The following is a 24,233-nucleotide window of genomic DNA, read 5'->3' on the forward strand; positions in this document are numbered from 1 at the left end:
ATTTTGTTCACTCAAATTTAGCTTTTCTTTGCTCAAAATAAATTTCTCCTCAAAATGCAACACTTGCACCTGCATTTTTTTTTACGTGCACTCAGAATAGTGGCACAAAAATAACGTTATAAAAGCTGCTTCCTGTAACCTCCCCGCTTCTTCTTGGTTCCCCCTATGCCCCCCCTCCCCCTCATCAAATAAGTCCTGGAAACGCCCCTGTGGTTTATGGAGTTGCTCGTCAACTCACATATATTTCTGTTTGCAAGTCGCCTTCAGAGGCTGACACAGTGACGTTTAATGTGCATGGATAGGTATAGCTTTAAAAGAGAATTCACTTTTATTTTTCTCCTGAAACCCTAAGTGTGAAGTGACCTTACTGCTCAGCAGTCTCCAGCTGCCTCCCTGCTAGAGAAGAGGGATGTTTCCTCGGCGCTGGTGGAGAAGAGGGGCTGTTCCCTCAGCAGATCCCAGCTCAGTCCGTCCAGAGCAGCGGCACGGGTGAGCGCCGGGGACTAGGCGGCAACGCAACGACGCATTTCACAGGTAAAAGTGGAGCGACACAGGGCGCCTTTCATCCAGGCATTCTTTTGGACTCAGGGGTCGTTGTTGGTTGTGGCTTTTTCTTTATTTCTTTCTATTTTTTGGCAACACATGCGGCAGCTGTGGAGGCGAGCTGCTGCTGCTGCTGTGAGGCAGTAGACAGCGGCTGAGAGTCGCATCTGCTCTGCCCTCAACATTTCCAGCGCTCCCTCAACTTGATCCAGCTGCCTCGGCGCTCTGTCTGCCTCCTCTGGTGGAATAGGAGGTTCGGGACAAACGGCCGGGCCACCTCGAGGATATGGCATTGGAAGGTGAAGGAGTGGGAGGATGGAGCTCGTTATTTATTTATTTATTTTTTAACTTGGAGCGTCTGCGGTGGCGGCTGCCACAGTTTGCGGACGCGCTCCTATCAGCTGAAGGTTAAAGACTGCTCACGGAGCTAGTCCGGCTAGCGTTAGCCCCGCTATGTGCCGTTCTGCGCGCGTGCTGGGGGAACAGAGGCCAAACTCCGTCCAAATTACGCAGTTTTTAATGTCCTAGCTCGCGCGCAGACATTTCCATCGCCCGGAACACTAATTAAAGACTTGAGCGAAAACGCTGCAGGCCATGGCTGGTGCTCGGGAGGCATCCCGCGTTACTCCAAACAACTATCACTTATATGCAATTGTAACTTGTAGAATTGCTTTTTCTCTAATTTCCCCCTGCTGGTATCCCCTTCCTAGTGATTAGCCCGACTTACAAAACGGAGCTACCATTAAAAGATGACAGCATAGTGGATCCCCGAAATCAGCCAAGGAGTTCCACTCATCCATGTAACGTCTCAAGTCATGTTATAACGTCTACTCGTGTGTTGCTCACATGACTAAACCCCAAACAAGCTGAATTGTTTTCTCTGTAAAACTGCGCGTTTCTGGGCTAGGCTAGTAATGCTACGGCACACAGTGATCTGCACCAGAACCAGACGGGCTAGCAGCATCCTGCCGAGCCCGTCAATCATTTTCTGAGAACAGCACGGTGACAGCACTCGGGTCCGGTAACGCGTGTAGCTCTCGGTGCCCGTCGTACGTACGATGAGCGCCAAATTGCGACGGAAGCCAGGCGCAATGAGCCTCTGACAAATGGTCTGTCAAGTTTAGGCGGCTTTGATGTTTGCTTGTTGTCACTTTGTCACACCTGCAGCGTGTTTGCATGATGGTGGCTGCCGCTGCTGCTTGACCTCTCTTCTCCTTCCCACCGTGCAGGCTTCCTGCACGCACTGCCTTATAACCTCCGCAGAAACGCGCTGTCAAAACAGCCACCCTGCTGTCACTTTGACTGGGAAATAACACGATTTGGGGTCCACTGTTTGATGTTGATCTTAAATGTTTTTCATTGAGTAAATCCATTAAATAGCCCACAAGGCTAGATAAGTATAAAACACTGGCCTGTGTTTTGCTTCTTAACCATACATCTTAAATTATGTCACAGTGTTTGCAATGGCTCTGCCGCTTTAATTTTAGAATGGCTTTCACATAAATTCCTCCTGTCACTTAGAGACCTCTAGGGGCCAGATTGCCAAGACTGTTTTACCTGACCAGTCCAAGTTCAGGATTTTGTTACAGTTTACTTATCACGGTGCATTTATCACACCGATCACTCATATTTAAGCTGACCTGACTTCAGCTGTCAAACTGCTAATTAACATTATGCAGGGGTGATCTGTTCTTTTTTGCCAAGGTCTTTCTTAGGTCAGTGAGTTTCTATCGAAAGCTGTTAGTAAATGTCAGCAAAAGACATTTCCTGGACCTCAGAGTGTGTCAGGATTTGTAGATAAGAAGCCGAAACACTGCAAAAAAAAGAAGAAGAAAAGGCTGCGTGCGTGGGTGCATGAGTGTTATGTGGTAGGTCTTTTGCACATCCTTGAGATTTGAGATGGTGTGGGAACGCGAGGCTGTGATAGATGCCCTGAGGAGGGTGTGTGTATGTGTGTGTGGAGTGGAGGGGTGAGGGGGGTGGGGGGATAGGGAGTGCATTAAGAAGGGAAGCAGCTCATTAATTCCCTCCAGCAGTGAGAGGAAAGGTTTGGTCAGCAAAACTGGAAGGGGCCCTCACAGCTATGAAGTGAGTCGTAGCAGTTCAACTCTCAGGACTGATCCAAACTTCTCTTTCAGTAATCTTGTCTGTATGTATGTGTGTGATTGTTTGTGGTGTCTTTAACAGTAGCAAGTCCTGCCCTCTCTCTCTCAGTCGGTCTCCAGCGTCTTTTATAGGCCAAGAAAATTATTGTTTCTTTTTTTTCTGCAATTGGGTGGCTGCAGCTGAAGCCTTTGAAAGCCATCTAATGTTTGCCCGGCTACAGGGATCCCCTCTGAGGTCTCGCCTGATGTCACATGTGATGTCAGAGCAGAGGTGACGCAGGCGGGAGGGGAAGGAGGCTGGTGGATGAAGCCTGCCTGAAACATGTGAAAGCTATACTGACATCTGCCAGCACGCCTCTCAGAGCGAGAATCAGAGGCATGAAATGATCTGGAAAGCACTCTCTCTCTCTCTCTCCCCCTATATATATATATATATATATATATATATATATATATAGGGGGAGAGAGAGAGAGAGAGAGATATTGCTAAATTCTGGCTGCTAGCCGGTGAATGCCCATATGTTTGGCAGATGGCCTGAGATTGTGTCGGCTTTGTGATTTCTCTGTCGGTTTTATGCCAATGAAGCCCTTGAGATAACCCTGACTGTTCATTTTCATGTGTTTACATAGCAGTTTTCCACATTTACCAGTGACAGCACTCCTGTTTCCGTTTGTGTGGGAGAGCCTTTTTCATCCCACCTGTGATGTGCATCACAGTCACCTGTCAACACAATTCTATCAGCTGTCTTAAAATGTGACACGCACGCGATGTGCTTAAACTTTCCTGATGAATCTGTTTATGCAGGACTGCTCGCTACCTCTCCCTCTGTGATGCTGAGCAGGAGCCATGCACAGTCCACATCTGATTAGCAGAAAGCCAGAGCATGCTAACCCTTTGATCACTGTGTTGCTGGCTGATAAACCAAACCACTGTCATCTCTAGCAAGCTCCGGACATTGACAGACACTAATTACCATGAAGCCAGTTTGGCAAGGCTTAGAATGAGTATGAGTTGGGAATAGCTCAGTGCAGGTGAAGCCTGCTGTGTAGCTTTCTGGATTAACGTGCATGAAATCCTTATTTTTTCCTCTTCTTTCCTCGCATATGAAATTATGATCATTTCCTGACTCTGGCATGGATCTCCCTTTGCATACCACTGTTGGTATGCATTCAGACGAGGAGAATCTCGTGACGTCAAATCACTGCATTTGAGCTGAACTCCGCTAAGCCTCACTGCACAATGGAAAATGAGTCAGCTGACATAATAACCGTCACATCACCAGCGCCTTTCGACTTGCCTCGTACATTAATGAGCCATCAGCTGCGCTGTTCTTGTGCCTGAGCCAGTGTTGTTGAACGTTGTCTTTGCGTTGAACAAATGTTTGGCTGGACTACTTCTTGACCGTCTGAAATGAATCAGAACCAGACCACCGATGCGTTGGAATATGGTGGAGTGAAAACACCACCCTCCCCCTGGTCCTCCCTCCTTACTCCCCTTCTCCATCCCATCCTGCCTTTGATTTTTCTGCCAGCGGAGTTTGACTGTAATAAGTTTTGGAGCGCGGCAATGCAGCAGGAATATCTTAGCGGTCCACATGCTATTGTCTGCGAGCTGCCATTCACAAAAGCAAAAACAAGTGTTGCCATGGGATATGCTAAACAAAATAATGCTAGTGGTTGGGGTTTTTTGTGCTTTTTTTGGCAAAACCTTTCCTTTGTGAGATAATTGACTTGGGGTAAACACACCCAGTTGTGCTGTGCGAGACTGCAATCCAATACCAACTAAATACAGGGCCGGTATTGCATGATGCCGATACTGATACTTTTAACTTTTAAAGGCATCTTAAGTAGGGGAGAACAGTGTGTCATGACCTATGACATGAATCATCATCAGTTTGGAAATTCTAAACACGTTTCAATGACCAATAAATGTATTTTCCGAAATAGTGTTCTTTTGGAGACATGGAATGTAAATGTGCGTGTCTCTAAAGGACACTGGACCAACTTCTGCTCTTTAAATCTGCTATAAGCTATAAACAAAATAGACATGACAACACACTGGGATTCAGACATTTTTCATAGTTTGAGTTCTATTTTTGTTTTCCATAAAAATAATTAATTTAGAAGAATTTAAGTGGGCGAGTACTGAAGTTAGGGAATAGAAACAAAGTATCATGCTCGTGTCAATCCGATACCCACACCAGCGCTGATATTGATACTATCGATAATTGGATGGTTCCGCCCACCTCTAGCACCCAGTCTGTTGCTTCCCTCTCTGTTAGGAGGGTGTACATTGTGGAAAGAGCACATGGGTTGCAATGTCGTGAAGAGCTCTTGTTTTGTAATAATCTTCTTGCTTTCAAGCATTTCTTTACTTGTTCATTTTTAGCTGTAATTTTTCTTTTTTTTTTTTGCAGAAGATAATAATTGCCCTAAACTCTAGTGGCTGCTGAGCCCAGTGGGATTTTCCCAAAGGATAGCAAGTGCCCAGAGGGCACGTAGCTCCCCGGATAATATGCCCACACTTCATGTTGCTGAGTTACACTCCTACCTGATGATGTGGGGAACATTGCGGGTCACTGTGGGTGAAATATGGCCTCAGGCTCGTTTGGGCTGTTTATTCCTCCAGCCTCAGCCCAAAAAATAAAACGCCTCCAAACTTCTTTCCCTGGGACAAACAGGAGCCTGCCGAGCGCCTGATTGGAAACACTTGCGACACTGCTGGCTCTGCTCCGTCCGTCCACCCCCCCTCACACACACACTCAACGCACTTCCTCAGGAAGAGAGACGGCCCCTCCGCTGGACATGGTGATGTCACATAGATAAACAATCTGCACGGCGTTGCTGTTTGCCGAATGTGTTCGGCCGTCATCTCTGAGAAGCCCCCGTGCATGCACACTCCTAACAGATGCAGCCCAAACACTTGCCAAAAACACACCCACACGGGTCAGTTGTTATAGTTCCAAGGAGACTGGGAACAATGTGCTGGAGAGGTGCGGCTCTTGTGGAATATTTTAGGAAGCGGGCTTATCGTCTTTTTTGGTTCCAGGCCCTGGTGTTTGAGATTTCTTTTGTTGTGGTGCCTTTATGTTGGAGCCTGTTAAATCCAGATTTGTTTTTGTCTGTAGTGCTTTATTTTAAACAGGAATGTGCTATTTTAACACATCTGTGTTAACTTTAATCACTGTTACTCAGGGGGTTTTGAGCACAATGTGAAAAGTCTTCTGTTTTTCTACTTCAGACTTCAACTGCAAACTGTCTGTAAAGTTTATTTTTTTTAGATTATGCTTAGATGCTTAGTCACACCCTCTAACGCTGCAGTTCTGTCCACCTCAAGGCCTGATTTAGGTCTCCGTCCTGCATTGTGTGCCCTCTCTTCTTCCCTCCCCGCCCCATCTTAGCTAGGCCATGAATAAGGAGCTGACACCAAACTGTCAACCTGCAAGCCGTCATACCCCTGCAGTCCGCCCCAATGTAGCCACCACACACTCAACTAAAAGAATAATGCTCCTACCTGTTTTCAATAACAGTGTACAGTTGTGGTCAGAAGTTTACACACTCTCATCATAGAGATTCTTTACAGTGATGAGTATAATTTGGTCTTTTAATGATTTCTTTGAACTGGTTGGAATGATTGTTTATCGTGCATCTTTAATGACTTTAAAAATCAAGAAATAGGTGAACAAGTTAGAATTTGCACCTTGACCAGGCACTTTTAGCGACCATCAGCATGCTTCTGGGATTATTTTGCCTGGATATTTGCCACTTTTCTGGGCAGAATTGGTATAGTTCATTTAAATTACTTTGCTTTCTTGGCATGAACCTAAGTGTAGTCCACAAAATTTTAATAAAGTTGAAGTCGGACTTTGGGAAGGCTCTTCCAGAAGCTTAATGTTAGCCTCCTTAGTCCTTTCCAAAACCAGTTTTCATGTGTTTTGGGGATTATTGTCTTATTGGAAGACTTAGTTGTGAATACATTTCAATTGTCTAGTTGTTGATTTGAAGTGAAGTATTTGGAAGTAGTCTTTCTTCATTATTCCATCCAATCTGTGCAATGTACCACTACAACTGGCAGCAAAACAGCCCCAGAGCATGATTCTTCCACCACCAAGCTTGACAGTTGGTTCATTGATCTCACTTTTGAAAGCCTCACCGATATACTTCCAAACATACCTCTCGTCTTTGTGGCCAAATAGCTCAGTCTTCGTCTTGTTTGACCATAAAAGTTTTCTCTATAAGGCATTTGGCTTGACCATTTGTGGCAGCTGCAAAATTGAGTTGAGCATGAAAGTTTTGGTTTTCGAGCATTGGTTTCTTTCTTAGCCAGCACTCTCTCATGTAAAACTTATTTTACTGTGGCTGCTGTTTTCTACTTAAAGGCAAGCTTGAGCTGTTGTGCTTTTCTGCATTGTTTCTGAACATCCCAACCATTCCTCTCATCTGATGTTGACAGTATAGCGCCTGGAAAAGTGGTGAGACATCCAAATAACTGGTACTTATGTACAATTGTTTGAACCGATGGTCTCTGAATCAGTAGTTGTTTAATAATGGCTCCAAGAAACCTTCAATGGACTTTCCCATTGTTGACTGAGTCAATCCAATCCAGCCTCACTGGTCAATCCATTTAGTGCTGGCAAAAAGAGAAACTACCAGTTGTAGTTGATCATGATCACCAATGAGACGTGAACAAGCCTTGGACTTGACATTGTAGAACCTTCAGCACCACTGCTTTTTGTGTGAGTCAGCGTTTGTGTATGTTTGAGCCCGTATTTATAATTTTGACCCTGCGAATTAGAGATAATCAAAAATAAATTCAAATTTGTTCACACACACAATTCTTATTTATAAAAGTCATTAAAGATGTATACTACACAATAATTCCACCCTGGAAAAATAACGTTTCAAATAAATGTTCAGTGCATGTGAACTTCTGACACCAACTGTATGTTAATTGACCTCTTCTATCATTCACAAAAGATGCTACAGTAGTAGTTTATAGCAGCCTGTAATGGTTACTTGAGGGTGCTTCCTTAAGAAACCATTAGAGCATCGGTCCCCAACCCCCGGGCCTCGGACCAGTACTGGTCCGTGAGTCGTTTGGTGCTAGGCCGCAAGAGTTGAGGCTCAGGTGTGAAATGTGTGGTTTTCAGGGTTTTTATCGGTTTTCAGCGTTATTTTGTTATCGTTTTTATCGTTTACTCAGTTTTCCTGGGTCTTTTCAGGTGTGTTATGAATAAATCTTCTTTTTTTTCGGTACCGGTACTAGTTTTATTTTGTTGTATTTATCCGCGACACCTTAAAGGCTGGTCCGTGAAAATAATGTTGGGCATAAACCGGTCCGTGGCACAAAAAAGGTTGGGGACCACTGGTTTATAGTATGAGGGGTGGTATGAGAATGCCAGTCCCTATATGTTTCCACTTGTTTTTAGCTTACTTTAGCAGCACATGTTATCCATAAACTATATCATTAATTTTCTCTCTGTGAGTGAGCCATGCCATTAAAAATACAGCCGATCAGCCCTTTTTTCTAGTTGCCAAATCCGAGAGGCTGCAACACCAATGTCTTTTTCACATAAGAAGGCATTGTGGTGAAACACAATGTTGTTGTGTTTTGGGGGTTGAAAGCTGCCCATTGTTGCATACCAGTTCTCAAATCCAAGGTTTTATTTGACATAAAATCAGTAATTCCATTGCGTAACAGAATTAGTGGCATTTAAACAGAGCCCATCATGGGAGGGAAGGAAGAAGCAGGGCTGGTGACATGGTGGGGTGGGACGGTTAGAGGGACTGAATGAATGCAGCTCACTTTACTGTAGGAAATCCTCACTTTTACTGAGGATGCAGATAATCTTCATTTAGCGCTGACACCGAGAGCCTCAGATTGAGGATTAAGATAGATTACTGAGCATATGGATGTTGAGTTAAGCTTGGTTGATATGCAGATATCATAGCAAAAAAATGAATGATCATATTAGCCCTTGGCCTAAGGCTTTAATTAATTAAGCCTTTGCCTGGTTGGAGGGATGGGCCTGAGCTGCAGGAAGGAAAGGGTACTGATACCAATCAGATTGCAGATTCTGATATGGGCCTTTGCAAGGCTGCGGGGAGGCATGGTGGTTATTCTCAATTTAAAGCACAGAAGAAAAGGCCCATCACATGAGTGACAAGCTGTCATAAATATTAACATCTTAGTGTGCATTTTACTGGCATTTATGCTATTTCTGCAACACCTGTACCAAGCTTAGGTTGAATTAAAGTTCTAGGTCCACATTGCTCGCTTGAAAGCAAACGAAGCAAACTGACAGCCCGCTTGCACTGACCTTGCTCACAAGTAGCTAAAACTCCAAACCCAGCTCCTTCTTGAGAAGATTACCCTAAAACACAAATGGAAAGAGTTAAACTCAATAAAAGTAATAACTGGGTAAGAGCCAAGAGTCAATCCTCCAAAACTAACAGGTTTAAGGTTTTAAATGGAAAAATATAATCGTATTAGGGGGCCAGACATACAAAGAAAGCAGCATTTCACAGTCTTGGATCCTGTTAATCACCTAGTAGGCTCTCCTACAGTTCAGGTACAAGAAGGAGGGAGAAGGGGTGGTGACGCTGTCCTCTGAGTCAGGACTCCTTTTATAGAAGGATTTTTTTTTTTAATCTCTTTGTGACGATCATGGCTGAACAAATTCTATGGAGCAAAACAAATGCTAATGTGTTTGCAGCTGAATACATTTCGGAAAGGCTGCATCGCCTTCTGTCTTTCAGAAGTGAAAACAAGCAATTTGGCTCTGCCGTTTAAGAATCATAAAGTGATTGGATCTTAAAACCGTCTGAACTGCGTTTGATTCTGGCAACGAGTCACACGGCGCTGTTCCTGTATGCCATTTCTTATTAAGGACAGCCAGGTTGTTGGCAGTCTGTTCCAGCAGAAAGTATTGAATGAGTGGGCCGCAGCAGCATCTGTCCTGTTGACACGGCAGCAAACATGACTTCATCAAGGGCATTACATCACGAGCAGATGCACACTGGGTATTATCATTTCAGTTCTTCATAAGCCCATCATACTGATACAATGATTGCTGGGCAGAAAGCAATTCTTAAAACGTTAAATCCAACCTTCCCCCGGGGGTCCCCGCACTGCTGCCTGTTTAAAAGGTTGCAGAGAATGGTACTTTCATGGGGGAGCTCATCTAGCTAGCCTAAAGTGAATGTAGCACTGCAGTTCCTTACTGGGTTGCTTCCTTACTGGTTTTTAGCAAAAATGTTGTGCAACATTAACGTCTGCTTATTTGTTATACTTAGGAGGGATGCTTCTGTTGTGAAATTTTGGGCTGATGTTGATATTTAAAATAAAAATTTGGCCTACAGCTGATACCAGTATTTTTTCTGTTTGCGTATTACCTGGTTACCTGGTTACAAGTATATGCAGACTTTTTATTCAGGGTGCATCAGAAAGAATCACTCGCTCACTCGGCAGAGAAGCTGGTGGTAAATTTTAAAATACAAAGCTGAATATAAAGTTTTCCATGCAAACATGTCTGGAGTCATTGCAGCCACTGCTGTTGGTATGCTACCTACATGCAAACACGTGAAACTCACGAATCTGCTTTTTCTAATGTGTTTCAAGCTCTTTGTAGATTGATTAGACTTTTTGATACACACTGTTTTGAGGCTGTCCCGTTTATAATTTACCCATACAGCCAAGGGTTTTTCAGTTTGGCCTTACAGTTGTGATGCTCATACCGAGTAAACGTGGGGTAATGTGGGCTATCGACATACTGCACCGTCTATAAGACTTACTGCGTGGTGTGTAGCTCTGCACAGGGTAGGAGAGAGGACAGTAACAGAGAGATATACTGGAGTTTATTTAACATTTACAGCATGAAGACAGATTAATTTAAGTAATTTATATATACCAGCAACAGAGCACTGAATCCTAATGAACCTTGATGAACATGTAGCAGTAAGTCACACTAAGTAGTGCACATAGGTTGGTGTCATGTCATAGCAATTCCCTGTGTTTTTAATTTCCCTGCTTATTTTTTTTCTATAACAATTTAACTAATAAGATTAAGTTGTAGCTTTTCTCTAAAAACAGCACACTTTTGTGCTTGATGGATTTGAATTTCCTTTGCCAGGATAATCATAGACTGAAAATCTGACATCATATGAAATTCTAATGATTTTTGTACAGAGCTTAAGAGTACACAAACGACTACTCCCAACTAGGAAATTTATTTAGGGCACATGTCTAAAAGCATGTCCTCTTCTTCTAGAACCAGAAAATACTTTTGAGATGACAGGGGAGAGAAAAGATGCGGAGGCGGGCAGAGAGAGAGAGAGGAATACAATCCCCCAGTTGCTTCATTGATGCAAAACATGAAGCAGCGGAAGGGGCTGCTAACAGCTACCTTACAGTGACTGTATGGAAGTCTGCAGGGAGCCTACTGTAAACAGTGACATTTTGCATTTTCACTGCAGCGCCAGCAGCCCCCTGAACTCCTCTTCCCGCTGAGGAACATGCGACTGCGGCTTGTTTTTAAGGGTGTTCGCGTAGCCCCGGTTCACCATCAGTTCTGGAGCATTGACGGTTCGGTGCTGATGATGTCTGAGTGAAATGAAAAGGGGGTTGTTGCTAGGAGGGACCGGAGAAGATAGGTGGGAAGGAATGGCTGTTGGGAAGGCGGCTGGGCTGGGTTTTGTCGTGGCGACTCAGAATTTGGGGTCATTTTCTTTTTCTTCATTTTGTGCCTTCAAATGTTCACAAAGCTCGGGAACCCTAACAAAAACTGGACACGGGTGGCGGGGATAATGGTTTTATCGTCACCTTCTTTTTTTCTGTCCTCCTTCTGGTGTCTTCATGCCGTCCCCCTCTCTCCCTCTTTTTTCCCAGTGATGGCCTCAGCTGCGCAGCTGTGCCGGTGATCCCGCCGCTGCACGTAGGGAAGAAGCAGAAACGCCTTGACAACCGACCTACCTTCCTCTCTCTCAGAAAAAAAAGCAGAGAGAGGAAAAACGAAACCACACCAGCATTAACAAATGCGACCATGTACAGCGTGGAGGACCTCCTCATCTCTCATGGATATAAGCTGCCCAAGCATGCCACCTCCTCCACCCCTACCCCTACCCCAGCCCCTGCTCCCTCATCCCACCAACCCCGTTCAACCTCACCACCGTCCTACAGCAAGCACCATGAAATACTAGAGAACAGGTCTGGCCCCAGGACAGTAAATGGCTATGAAAGAGGGCCCGTAGTGGCCTATGGGAATGGTGGCGGAACCAGGCAGCCCCGAGCATACGATGCTGGGGGCTGTCCCAACAACAACGAGTCCAGGGATAGGAGCCTGCCGAGACGGGATGGCGAGAACCGGTGCCAAACTGACACTCACTCCTTGGGAGAGTCGCTGACCTCAGACAGTGGGTAAGCTACAGATGTGCTGCTGTCTAGATGTCTTTCTGCATGTCCTGTACTGATTCTTTTTGTCCTGACTGTTTATCATTTGATGTTGTGGTTTCCTTAGAAGAGATTTCTAAAATGACGTTAGTCATCAAAGAGTTTTGCACAGGGATTTTGCAGTACATATTCAATGGAACTAACACCGCTGCCGGTTTTCCCCCTGTGTGTAACTTCATCTCATTTCATCTCTATTTCCCTCTCGCCTCCTCTTTCCAATCAAGTCTTGGGCGAGGGGAGGAGGGATAATGTGTGCTGGAGTCTAATCTGCCACATGGGGCCTTGGAGTTGTAATCAAAACAGCTTTTGGCCAAACCTATGTGCCCCATTTGAGCATGCCCAGTCTTACGCACACACTTAGGTTGCCAGGCTTGTCAGGATACCCCCTTCTGTATGCCAGGTTTGTACATATCAAGTATACTTTACTGGCTTCCTCTTGTTTTAAAGGCATTAAACCTGCTTACGTAATGCATATCTCATCAATTATAAAGTATTCATATAGTTTATTTTAATATGTATATGGATCATAGGCTATATTTAGCTTAGTCTGGAGTAGTTATGCAAGTGAAACCCTCTCGGGTAAGGTCTGTTAGAACCTATGATATTTCCGGAGATATCGCCAGGCTGCAGCCAGCCCGTTTTTTCCCCTGAAAACAGGATTGTTTAGTTTGCCTATTTGCACCAGTTCTGGGGGTTAGTGTGCTGTAACTGAGACAAAGTCAATACAGCTGTTCCCTTGTCCACACAATTAGACAGGCTTGTCAGATCTCTTCCCCAACCCCCTTTTTCCTTACATTTTGCTTGGATGATTCCCCATAATCCTTTTTAGCCAGCAGTCAGTGACGGAGCATCTCGAAATAGTCAAATGACCTTGAATAATGTCAGCAGTTGTGTTTGTGGCATTTTTCTTTGTTTTTCATTTTTGGTGTTATTCTTTGAGATGAGTAATCCGCATTTTGATGTCGCTGCTCTGCCAGTGCTATCAGAGCATTCTGCTGGGAATGAGGGAATCGCAAAGACATATGTTCTGCGATTTCAGTCCGTTGTTTGCTCATCCCTCTTTTCTTCCTCCTCATGCAAATCTGTTTTGCCTGGCAGCTTTGGTTTAGATAAGGAACGGGCCTTTATTGGCACTTCCACTCAGCAGTGCTACTTAGACCAAATTAGCCTAATGATGTTAACTCATCTTACACAAGATGCCCTCAAATTTAGCAGACTGCCACGGCTAGTCTCCCCTCCCCTCCTTCTCTTTCAAGCCAACGTCTGTGACCAGTGATGATCACGGATGGAAATGTCAAGGACGCTCGCCGGCCTCGGCCTCGAGGGGGACTACACATGCGCTTGCGTCTTGTTTACATTGTCAGTCAGTCTGTCACTCCACAAATAGGCTGAAACAATCCCGCTGCATGTAGGGACCAAATGCGGCTTGTTGTCTGTTGGGTCTGTCGTCAAACATCTTCACAGAGATCCAGCAGAAGCCGTCGTTGCATTTAGACCGTGCCCATTGTCTTAGATTAAGGACTAACGAGCAGTGCTGTAGAAAGACTGTCAGTGAAACATCCTCTACATTTTGATCTGCTTCGGAGGACGTCCGGGACTAACAGCCACAGCTTGTCATTGTGTAACATCTTCATTATGCCCCATAGAAAATCACAATTACCAAACACTCCATTATTACTCATAGTCATTTGTCTCCATCTAGTGGGAAATGTGCTCCTTTTTTAAAATTGAATCTCTTCAAATTGTTAATAAAAATTTGCTACTTATATCACTTATATTTTACTTTTTAGTGCCCAGCTTTACTGAGATTTATTCAGTGGGTATGTCATGCAGTATTGCATTGGCCTAGCTCTAAATCAACTATAACGATAAGGATCATGAAGAGAGCCTTACCCTATAACTAAACTACTTCATCTACAGCCAGATATTGGGGAGACACTTTCTTTAAAGGAGGGAAGAAAAAGAGTTAAAATCTTGGTTACCTAGTACCTAAATATATGACTAGTTTTTCTATAAATAATATATATGATCTTAGCTAAAGCCAGTGTGAGTTTTTTCCCTACATAACACCCTCTACCTTTAAAACACCTCTCATTAAGACTACTAACTATAGCATTTTAAATATTTTGAATGAATAAAAAAGTTTTAACATCATTAGCTTTGGCTTCACTGCAGGTTCTCCAGTGTTGGCAGTTTAAACAGGAAGTAGTCTCTGGTGTTCAGAAGTATCTCCTGTTTTCTTATCTAAACAATTTCACTGACAGATAAGGGAATTTTATGAATTTCACAGAACTTCTATTTCTATTCTTCATCTGTTATTTCTGTCCCAGTTCTTCATCCTGTTTCATCCTTATTGAGCTATGGGTTGTTTCTTCTTCTACAAGCATTTCACTTGAAGCATATGGATGCCTTTGTGTGTTTCGTCACAGGTTTTGTGATAGCACCAGAGGTCCTCAGTCTCAGTCCAAAGATGTGTCCTACTGGCGGAGGAGAGGCCAGGACTTCACTGTGCTGCTGGATTATGCTGACTTCCGAGATCCCCATGGAGGGGGACCAGGGGGCTACAGCAGACCAGACAGGCCTCAACAAGCAAGAGGCCAAGAGCTCTCTGCCGAGGAGCGTCAGAGGGCAGCTCAGGAGAGGCAGCGATGGGCGGCCCAAGCCCAAGCTCAGGCCCACGCTCAGGCCCAAGTCCAGGCCCAAGCCCAGGCTCAGGTCCGATCCAGAGACAGGGAGGCTGCTCTCCATCAGTGGAGGATGGCGACTGAGAGGAAATGTCAGAGCCTGGGGACAGATGAGTGGCGTCCAGCTGTAAACTTTGGCAGCCAGCTGTCACAAAGTGAGGGCGAGCGCTGGACACAGGAGCAACAACGGCTCCATGCCAGGACACCAGAGGGGATGGTAGTCCACCCGAGGACCAAAGCCAAATCCCAGTCCCTGCCCAGGATGCTACAGCCTGAAAGTCTGCAGTTTGTGGAAATACCTTCATCTGGTCAGGACCTGTACAGACGGGTCAATGGCAACCCATTCTTACACCATGACCTTTACAGAGCACCGCGCTGGCCAGAGAATGGCAGGCCAGCTAGCGCTAACCAGCTCTCAATGACACCAAAGCCCCGCTTCACCCGACCCCCCAGACCTCCCTCTTATGAGATGCACCAGCAGATCAGGGGAAGCTGTGAGGTGTTGTCTGGCAGAGACTCAACCATTCCCCAGTCCAGGGACAGAACGCCACTTCCCATATCAAGACCAGGTGACCCCCAACTGGACTATTTTGCACAGGACTCTGGACCTCCAGGATACATCCCTCCCCCATCATATAAAAGAGCTCCTTTAATGGGAGGAGGGCGGCGGGGATATGGTGAAATTGCTGTTGACTACAGGTATGGACATGATAAGAAGCTTTATGTTCCCTACTGTAATGTTCCCCGCTGTAAAGTACCCTACAGCAGAAAACAAGCATGACAAAATGTGTCGATATTTTTTGTAAGAAAAAAATGTCAGAAGGAAATATCTGATACCACTTCCTATACATATTTTTCTTAAGTAGGACATGCATTTTATGCATAGACTAAAAGCAGGTAGCCACTCTAACGTCATTCGTTGGTTAGGGAAGCCCAAATATGAAGCCTTCAACTGATAATTTTTACTGTCACAAACTTGGGGTCATAAAACTAGACTTGTCACATGAGAGTTAAATCTTACTGAGAAACTGGGCAATCATTAGCTCTCAACTTGTCAATTACAAGTCGTTAGCCAACGAGCATATTCCAATTTAAACTTGTCTGTGACTCCAATGGGGACCATAATTTACAAAATGAGTATTATATTGTGTTTAATAAGACTTGAAACAAGCAACCAAAAACTCATTAAGTGTTTACTGAGGTCATAAATCAAGGGTGCTAAGGGTTGTTTCTGCTTCATACACTTGTATCACTTTTCACACCCAGAACATAATTCCATCTTTTTAATTTCTGTCAAAAGGCTCAATTTCTGTCCTTTTGGTGGTACTTGGTAAATATTAAATAAATTTACCTTGTGATTCATAATTCTGACCTGCTATACAAAAGCTGGAGCAAAGCTATGTAGTAATAGTTTAGTAATTATTCACAAATTAATATTGAAGCCAGTAGGTTGTTTTTTTTATGTTCATCTCCGTATTGGTTAACTTTGTTGTTTTAACTCGTAGGTACAGAGGAGAGATGTACCAGCACATTCAAGTTGCTCCAGATGGATCTCACTGGTTCACCAGACATCCAATAGGTCCGTGGGCTGATCCCCAGAGAGAGAGGAGCCAGAAGCAACTTTACCCTGTGTATACTACCCAAGAGCACCCTGGTGGAGGGGTCCAGTATATCCCCTTTGATGATCCCCGTATCCGCCATATTTCTTCAGCCCTGGGTGGCAACTCCTTGACGGATGCTGATAAGATTCGCCACATTCGTAACGAGCTTCCCAGCGTCACCGTGTCGGAACCTGCACCCGACGACAGTGCCTTTTTGCCCCCTCCATTGGGGCCTTTCATCGCTGCCAAATTGGCCGATGACGGTAACCAGACATCTTCTAGCGACTTTGACAATGACAATAAGAGGTGGCACAGCAATTTGCACAAACAGACCGTCGATAACTTCCCAGCACCTGACCAAAACTGCAACAACAGATATCCTAAAAACCAACGCCCTCCTCCTTCGCCCTCTTCGGCCTTCCAAACCCCGTTAACAAGATCTTCTTCTCGTCAGGGCTCCAGCTCAGACCAGGTCTTTTCTGAAACCATCACCCAAGTGAAGAAAATTGCCCCAGATTCAGGGCCAGAAAACAATAGGAATACCAAGAGAAGAGTGAGTGAGACCATCTTCTGCCTTGTGTCTGTCCCTGTTCATACACCGACTAACATTAACAAAGACTTTGGAGCTGATCAGAACAACAATGAGACAATACCGAGCTTGACCGTCACCAACACTGAGACATTCGCTGTAGGCCTCAAAGAGAGCCCCAATATTAGGAGCAAGTCTGTGAACGAGATGCCTATTAAATCCCATTATTCTCGCTTTCACACCAGCAGCACATCCTCATTGAGGAATTACAAGAGAGCTCCTTTAAGGAAGGAGATAATAGATGCCTGGACACTTCAAGCCAATGAAGATAAAGAGTTGTGCTATGCTGGGTCTTGGCCTGGAAACCAGTACCGTAATCAGGAAACTCAGACCGGCTCACCATTGACAGTTGTAAAAAGTCCAGAACCCCAGAGCCCTCCGGGTGGGCAGGGACCTGTTCAGTCTGCCTCAAATACAACCACGGATATTGGCGTGGTGACAGACAACAGCTCCTCTTATGGCTATCCGATGGCAGGCCAGAAGAACCTTCATCTCTCCAGCAACAGCGCTTTTTCCCGCCTCAGCCTGAGCCCAACAGAACCGCTATCCCTTCAGCCCGCGCAGCAAGGCCCGTCCTCTCCACCCAAGGTTCAAAATCAGGGAGACGAGCAACCATCATCTCCGAGAAAAAACAGCACCCCAGAGACTGCAGAGCAAGTCGTCTTTGGTCAGTTTCTCCTAAAGCCAGTGAACCGACGACCCTGTGATGTTATTGGTGAACTGGAGAGCATCAATAAGGAAATGGAAGACACAATCAGCAAGAGGCCCATTGTGGCTCAGTGCATTGGTGATCTTGATGGGATGAATAAGAGTTTAGCTCGGTTTAATTCAGGAGCACACTTTATTGCTGGTCCAGAACCAGGCAGGGAAGCAATCAGTCTTCCACCATTGCACAATATAAAGCCCAACAGTACAAAAGTCAGATCAAAGTCATTGGCATCTACTGCTGACCTAGAGTCCATGAGTATGAGGAGTTTTTTTTCCAGATCACAGGCCAACAACATACCAGCTACCAATGATCATTCAGTTCACCCAAACTCAAACTGCAGAGACAACTTGTCCTCGCTCCCCCCTCACAATGAGTCTAACCGCCACTATAGACAGGATATCCCAGTCCCTCAAGAGTCTTTATTGAAAGATGTGGGGTTAACTGTGTACACTGAAACTCCCGGTGGTCCCGGGGAGCCAGTGCAGCGCTCGCTCTCAGTCCCCTCACCGCTGGATCAGAAAGATTTTACTCAGTCGATGGAGCCCTCCTGGGACACGAGGACAGCAATTCTTAAAAATAGGTGTAGCCCTGAGCACAACTCAAATAATGAACTTGAAACCGAGGGGAATGCAAAAAGAAAGGCTGAATCAAACAATGTTCCACCATTAAGGGGAGACGTGAATTTAACCATCTGCAGGACCAGGAGTGAAAGCAGCAAATCGCCCCAGAAAGACAGTTCACCACATATCACAAGGTTGACCAGGGAGGTTTCTTTTGTGTTTCAGGATGATGATGGCGATAGGAGATATGCCATGTCGGAGCCACTGACCTACAAGAATGAGTCAACAATAGCAGATAAGCACCTAGAGAACTTATTGATTCAAGAGAAAGCCAATGCTTTACGTGCAGAGGATCTCAGCAACCTGTACGAGGTCAAATGCGCAAAAGGAATCCCTGAAAATGAGTCCATCGAACAGAGGGCGGCGCGGATCCTGGGTATAGCCGTTCCAGTGGAAGCTTTAGGCGTGGCTGACAGGCAGTCTGATGACAGCCAGGATGATGCAGAAACTACTGCAGCTGAGGAACGACAAAGCCCAACTGATGAGACACAGCAAGTGAAACGAGAGTGCGAGCAAGTGAAAGAGGAGTCCTTGGTTGTCCGAGGTACAGATCAAGAAGAGTTCAAAGAGACAGCATCAGGTATGGATAAACAAGTACAAGAAGAAGATAACAGGCAACAGCACAGCAATGATCACAGTGATGGCAGAGACAATGACGATACAGAGACTCAGTTAGTATTAGACCTGCCCGAATTCCCACCAAGTAAGCTTCCCCTGTCTCTGCCCATCAGCCCCGACGAGAAGCTGTCCTTGAGCATTTGCAGTTGGGAGAAAAAGGGGCGAGGTGGAGCATGCAAACTAATCGAATCCCTGCAAGATAAGCTGAACTCTACCGCGGTTTCATCTGCTACTTGTATGGGCAGGTCAACAACAGACAGAATGGCCCGTCTGAAAGAACTGGACTCTGTGTCTCGAATAAGACGCCTTAGTCTCAAAGACATCAGGTCTGGTGAAGAAGAGTACTCGCAAGAGATACATGAAGACAGAGAGGAATGTGAAGTTCAGGAGAAGACAAAAGAAGACGTAGTCGAGCAACAATTAGAAACGGAAGAGAAGGAAATGGCAAGAGAAGGAAAAGAGGAGAAAAAACCAAGTGAACATGATAAGTTGGAAGTTTCTGAAGAAGACTGCAGATCAAATGAAGTGAATGAAGGGGTGTGTAAGGAAGAGCCGAGACAGGAAGACGAGGTTGAAGGGATTAATGTTGAGACTGTGGTAACAGCAGACCATGAAGGAAGTAAAGAAGTAGAAACTGATGTTAAAAGGGAAGAGCCAGAAGAAGAAGTGGTTTTGAAAATTGTGGAGGAAGACAATGAAAACTCTAAGGATAAAGTGGAAGACGAACTGAATGCAGCAGGGGTCAGCAGAGCGGAGACAACTCAAGATACCGGTGGGCGAAAGTTACCCAAACCAAAGCAGCGCACTAGGCTCCAGAAGCCTCCTCTGCTTCCTAAACCTCGCAGTGTTCCCAAGAGAGAAATAACGCTGCCACTTAACTACAGCGTTGGGACCTGTGGCCCCTCAGATATGGAGGATGAGGAAATGCTCTCCATTTCAGGTGGGTTCAAGTCAGTGGCTAGATTCAACCTTTTCATATGCCTATTTTCCCTCCTGAATAAAGCATGCTCAGTATATTATACACATGTGATTATTAACCATTTACAAGTAGGTACACTGCTGATTATGTTACTGTTAATGGCTGCTGGGAGAAAGATTTAGAAGAGAAGCTTTATAACCATTAAATATCTGTTAAGATGCAGTTAAGCACATCGAGAGTGTAGCCAGGAGTGCATGTGAGTTCACAGAAAGACACAAGTTTGCACCGTTATGTTAAGACTGTTTTTTATATTTGAACAAAGCCAGGCTAGTTGTTTCCTGTAAGATGTCTTATAGCTATAGCTTTGTACTTTGTGTATCTCATATCTCACTATAACGCTTACGGCATGTTTTACATGCATAGAAACATCGAGCTTTGCTATAGCTAACCTGCCTTGGAAAGAACTAGCCTAACTAACATCCTTAACACTTCAAATGAACAACTCGTGTCTCATTTATTTAACATGTTCAGAAACAGAGATGTGAAATTAACTTTTTTTAAAAACCAAAATGCTAATTATATTTAGCGAGCACAGGTTTGGTCTATGACATCAAACCCTGTCGGATAGCGTCACGTTGTTTTATTTTCTTACTTTCTTCACTAACACTTTCTGTAATTCACAAAGTGCTTGAACTTCTGTGTGGAGATATAGTGTATTAATTACTGAGCTTTAGAGCTGATAGATAAATTCTGTCAGTCTACATCAGGGGTAGGCAACTCCAGGCCTCGAGTGCCGATGTCCTGCAGGTTTTAGATCCCACCCTGGGTTAACACACCTGAATCAAATGATTAGTTCATTACCAGCCCTCTGGAGAACTTCAAGAAATGCTGAGGAGTCATTTAGCCCTTTAAATCAGCTGTGATGGATCATGGACACATCTAAAACCTCCAGGACACCGGCACTCGAGGCCTGGAGTTGCCTACCCCTGATCTACATGTAAAGCTAAGTCATTAGGGAGGCTTTGTAGACCCTGCGATGCAGCCTGACATAGCCATAAATGACATTGTTGCTGTCATCTATGCTTGTTTGGGTTTAATATGTGTTAATTGTCATGTGTTCGTGTCCCAGTGTTTTATATGCAGTGCCAGCCTGTAAAAACAAATAAAATGTTAGGTCATTTTCCTCCCGTGGGTCCCGCTCTTTGTTGTGGTCAGTGTTTTGTTTTTTCATTGCAAACAAATCTCCCCTCAAGAATTTCCTAACATTACAAGTTCTTATATTGATGCTATGATTATTCTTCCTCATATTGAGACGATGTAATTGTTGGTCTCTGGCCGATACATTTAAAAAGTTGACAGAAATAAACAGGAGGAATCAATGAACAGGCCAATTACAGTAATTGCGGGATGCACCGACCCAACACGCAGTTACGTTTCTATAGAGATCGGTTACGCCGTAAGTCACGGCGTAGATTTCCTCCTGAAGCATAAATCTGCAGCAAGTTCTTGGCCCACAACAATCATCAAGCATGGCTGTTATTATTTTGTCAGTGACACCTACAAAATTTCACAAGTGTCTTGCGTAGTTCCAGTTACCGTACTCCTCTTTAGGAAATCATGAATAAATGTGTTTGTTACAGACGCACTATAACAGTCCCAAAATGTCAAACTATTCCTTTAAGGTCCCCTGAGGTGAGAGCAAATAATACCGATATGTCTTGTTTTCGATGGTGTTGTCTCATCTTTTCTTCCTTCTCTTTTCTCATCAGACTCTTACGACCCCAGTCGAGTGGAGAGGGTGTAACCTCTGACCACTGCCTTCACCACTGTGGAAATCAGTCTTTGTCAAGTTAACAGCTTTTTCCAGCAACAAAGGCTTTCATCTCACCTCTTGGCTCAGTCAGCTGTGACCCCTCCAGTAATGTCACACATGACTTCTCACAGAACTGACTGTCCCGGTGCTGCAAGAGTTTCTTTCTTTCTTTCTTTCTTTTACAGCCAAATAAAGGCACTGCTGGGTGCCAACTCTCCAGGCCTTTTTCAGTCTCGTCATTGTCATCCTTCCACTCTCTCCACCTCTCAGCTAGTTTATTTGCTCGAGCAAGAGGACTTCCTCCTTTTGAAGTTGTCTTATTTTGCTTTTGGAGGAATGCATGTCATTATTCCCGTCTGCACTCGGGGCTTTCTCAGCAAGCTCTGGTGTTGAAATATGAATGTAAAAGTGCTTCTGCTCAACAAACAAAAGAAATGTAACAGAAAAAAACATACAGACACACATGAAGGCGACAGTATTGCATTACAATCAGTATTAACCTAACCAAATGTAAATAAGAAAGAGTTATAAGATTTTATTAAGAATATTAAAAAAACAACAACAACAATTTAAGACATTTAATTGCTGAAGAAATGTATATTTTCTTATGTATGTTATGAAAGAGTAGATTTTTGGGGGATTGTAGTGTTTGGGTGTATTACCGGTAAGGAAAGCCCTTGCTCTTTATTCTTATATTTGTGTGATAGAGAATGTACCGAGAGAGGATTGCATAGAGAAACACTGTGGTCCTTGAATAGCTTCACTCAGAGCAATACAGTTGTCACACGCAGGGGTGTTTGTGAAATGATTTCAGAAGCAAGTCTCTATTTCAAGGCACTGATCTCATTTGCTTTAAAGGCTCTACCTTTTGGTACAAGCGTTAGATTTGCACAGCTGAGATTATTGGCTTTATGTTACCTATGAGCACCTGATAATCTCTGCAAATACTCAGAGATTATACTGGGAGGGATTCGCTTTTCACACCCTCCCCGCTCGAGTCTCAGCATCAGCAGTCGAGACATGTACCGGGACTGTCTTTCGTTAATCCTCATGTTGTTCCTAAAGAAATCTCAACACATATATTTTTTTTCCTGGAATTTGTGGAGTCTTTGCTGTTTTTGCTCACACCCTACCTTATGTGTGACTTCAGAAGTGCTTTTTGTTTTTGCAGGAAATGATAGATGTAGCTATGTAGCAGTGTGCCTCGTACACGCTGTTTTTGTGGAGAACTTTTTCTGTGTGCTTATTTAAACTGGACATGAGCAAATCCATTTTATTTTAAATGACATTGGAGACGTATGAAGGTGTTTTGGCAATAATAATGATGTTAAGCCGGAGACGCTTAATATCGATGCTGTACAGAACATTGATGTTGGAATACTAATCACAGTATCTGTACATGTTCAATAATTTAACACTGACATATCAATGCTTTGTAAGTTGTGGGCGTAACTGGCAATTTGGTTCAGACTCACGTCACTTATGGGGTAGCAATACGAGAAATTTAAACACAAACCAAACCGAACTTTGTGCTATGCATTGGACATCAACACTCACTGGGTTTAATGGCAAAATTCCAAGCTAAAACTGTAACTCCTGGTTTGCTTGTATGACCCTGTCACTCTTTGATCCAGTTGTATTTGGGATCTGGTTTTAGACTTTCTCGGATGTGGCTCTGACCCTGAATTCATCGGCAGGGCATTAAAAACAAGGTTTTGTCTTTGTTCTGTTAAAACAACCCAGTACCCGTACCTCTGTGTTCCAGGTAATGTGTTATCTGGTCATTCCTGTAGGTCTTTTTGTACGGCGAGTTCTTTGTAACATAATCTAGACTATTGGTGCACATCTTGCTTTGATATTTTCTATTTTCATACAGAGGTATGTACAGCTTCTTTTGTATGCGCTGCATCTTTTTTCCCCCTCCTCTTTTTTTGTGCATGTAATGCGTAAGAAGTCACAGAGAGAAAGTGTATTTGCATATAATTGCATTTGGTACAATATAGTCTATCCAATAAACAACTGTTATATTTCATATAATGTATATTTTATTTTCAAAAGTTAAGCTACATATTTAAAAAGAACAAGGTATTTTTAGATTATTGTGAAAAGGGAACTGTTTTTGAAGGCACAGTATTTGTCTATATTTGCTATGATCATTAAGAATGATCAGAAATACAGACAAGTTTGTGCTGTTGTACAGTACTGCAGACTGTTCATAAATAAAAGTCTTTGCATGAAACATTTTGCTTCTGGTTGTTTGCATTGTGTTAATGTAATGAAATATCCGTCAAGAAGCAAGCCGGTGGTGCTGTGCCATACTGCTAATTTCAATGTGATACCAAGTAAATACGGGGCTACTGATACCAACACCTTTGACCTATAATAGGCAGCTTATGTAAGGGAGAGCAGTGTGTCAGGACTTATGAGATGAATCATCATCAATTTGCTAATTCTGAACATGTTTTAAATCACTGTGACTTTTACTTTCCATAATCATTAGTTGAACACAAAACACAGCTTTCAGCTTTTTATGGATTTAAAAATGAAATCTTTGGAGACCTGGTATGTAAATGTGCCTGTCTCT

General features: G+C 44.0%; 1 protein-coding gene across 2 annotated transcripts; it reads left to right on the forward strand.

Annotated features, from left to right (window-relative positions):
- Positions 1 to 264: 264 nt before the first annotated feature.
- Positions 265 to 23,888, forward strand: jcada (junctional cadherin 5 associated a). Of its 2 annotated transcripts, none has more exons than XM_006804509.2 (5): positions 265 to 534; positions 11,536 to 12,063; positions 14,526 to 15,479; positions 16,286 to 19,857; positions 21,606 to 23,888. In XM_006804509.2, the coding sequence occupies exons 2-5, from the start codon at positions 11,690 to 11,692 to the stop codon at positions 21,638 to 21,640; spliced, it is 4,935 nt and encodes a 1,644-aa protein (XP_006804572.2). In that variant the 5' UTR covers positions 265 to 534; positions 11,536 to 11,689; the 3' UTR covers positions 21,641 to 23,888. The 2 variants fall into 2 exon arrangements, with proteins under 2 accessions (XP_006804572.2, XP_006804573.2); XM_006804510.2 differs by having other exon boundaries at positions 16,292 to 19,857.
- Positions 23,889 to 24,233: the final 345 nt, after the last annotated feature.

Source organism: Neolamprologus brichardi, chromosome 9 (assembly GCF_056152115.1).
Source record: "Neolamprologus brichardi isolate AB-2024 chromosome 9, ASM5615211v1, whole genome shotgun sequence".
NCBI classification, from domain to species: Eukaryota; Metazoa; Chordata; class Actinopteri; order Cichliformes; family Cichlidae; genus Neolamprologus; species Neolamprologus brichardi.

Excerpts from the sequence above, each read along its gene's own strand:
- jcada (XM_006804509.2), top strand. The coding sequence starts at position 11,690 with ATGTACAGCGTGGAGGACCTCCTCATCTCTCATGGATATAAGCTGCCC. Across the intron at positions 12,064-14,525 it reads TCGCTGACCTCAGACAGTGG|GTTTTGTGATAGCACCAGAG; the intron begins GTAAGCTACAGA and ends GTTTCGTCACAG. Across the intron at positions 19,858-21,605 it reads GGAAATGCTCTCCATTTCAG|ACTCTTACGACCCCAGTCGA; the intron begins GTGGGTTCAAGT and ends TTTTCTCATCAG.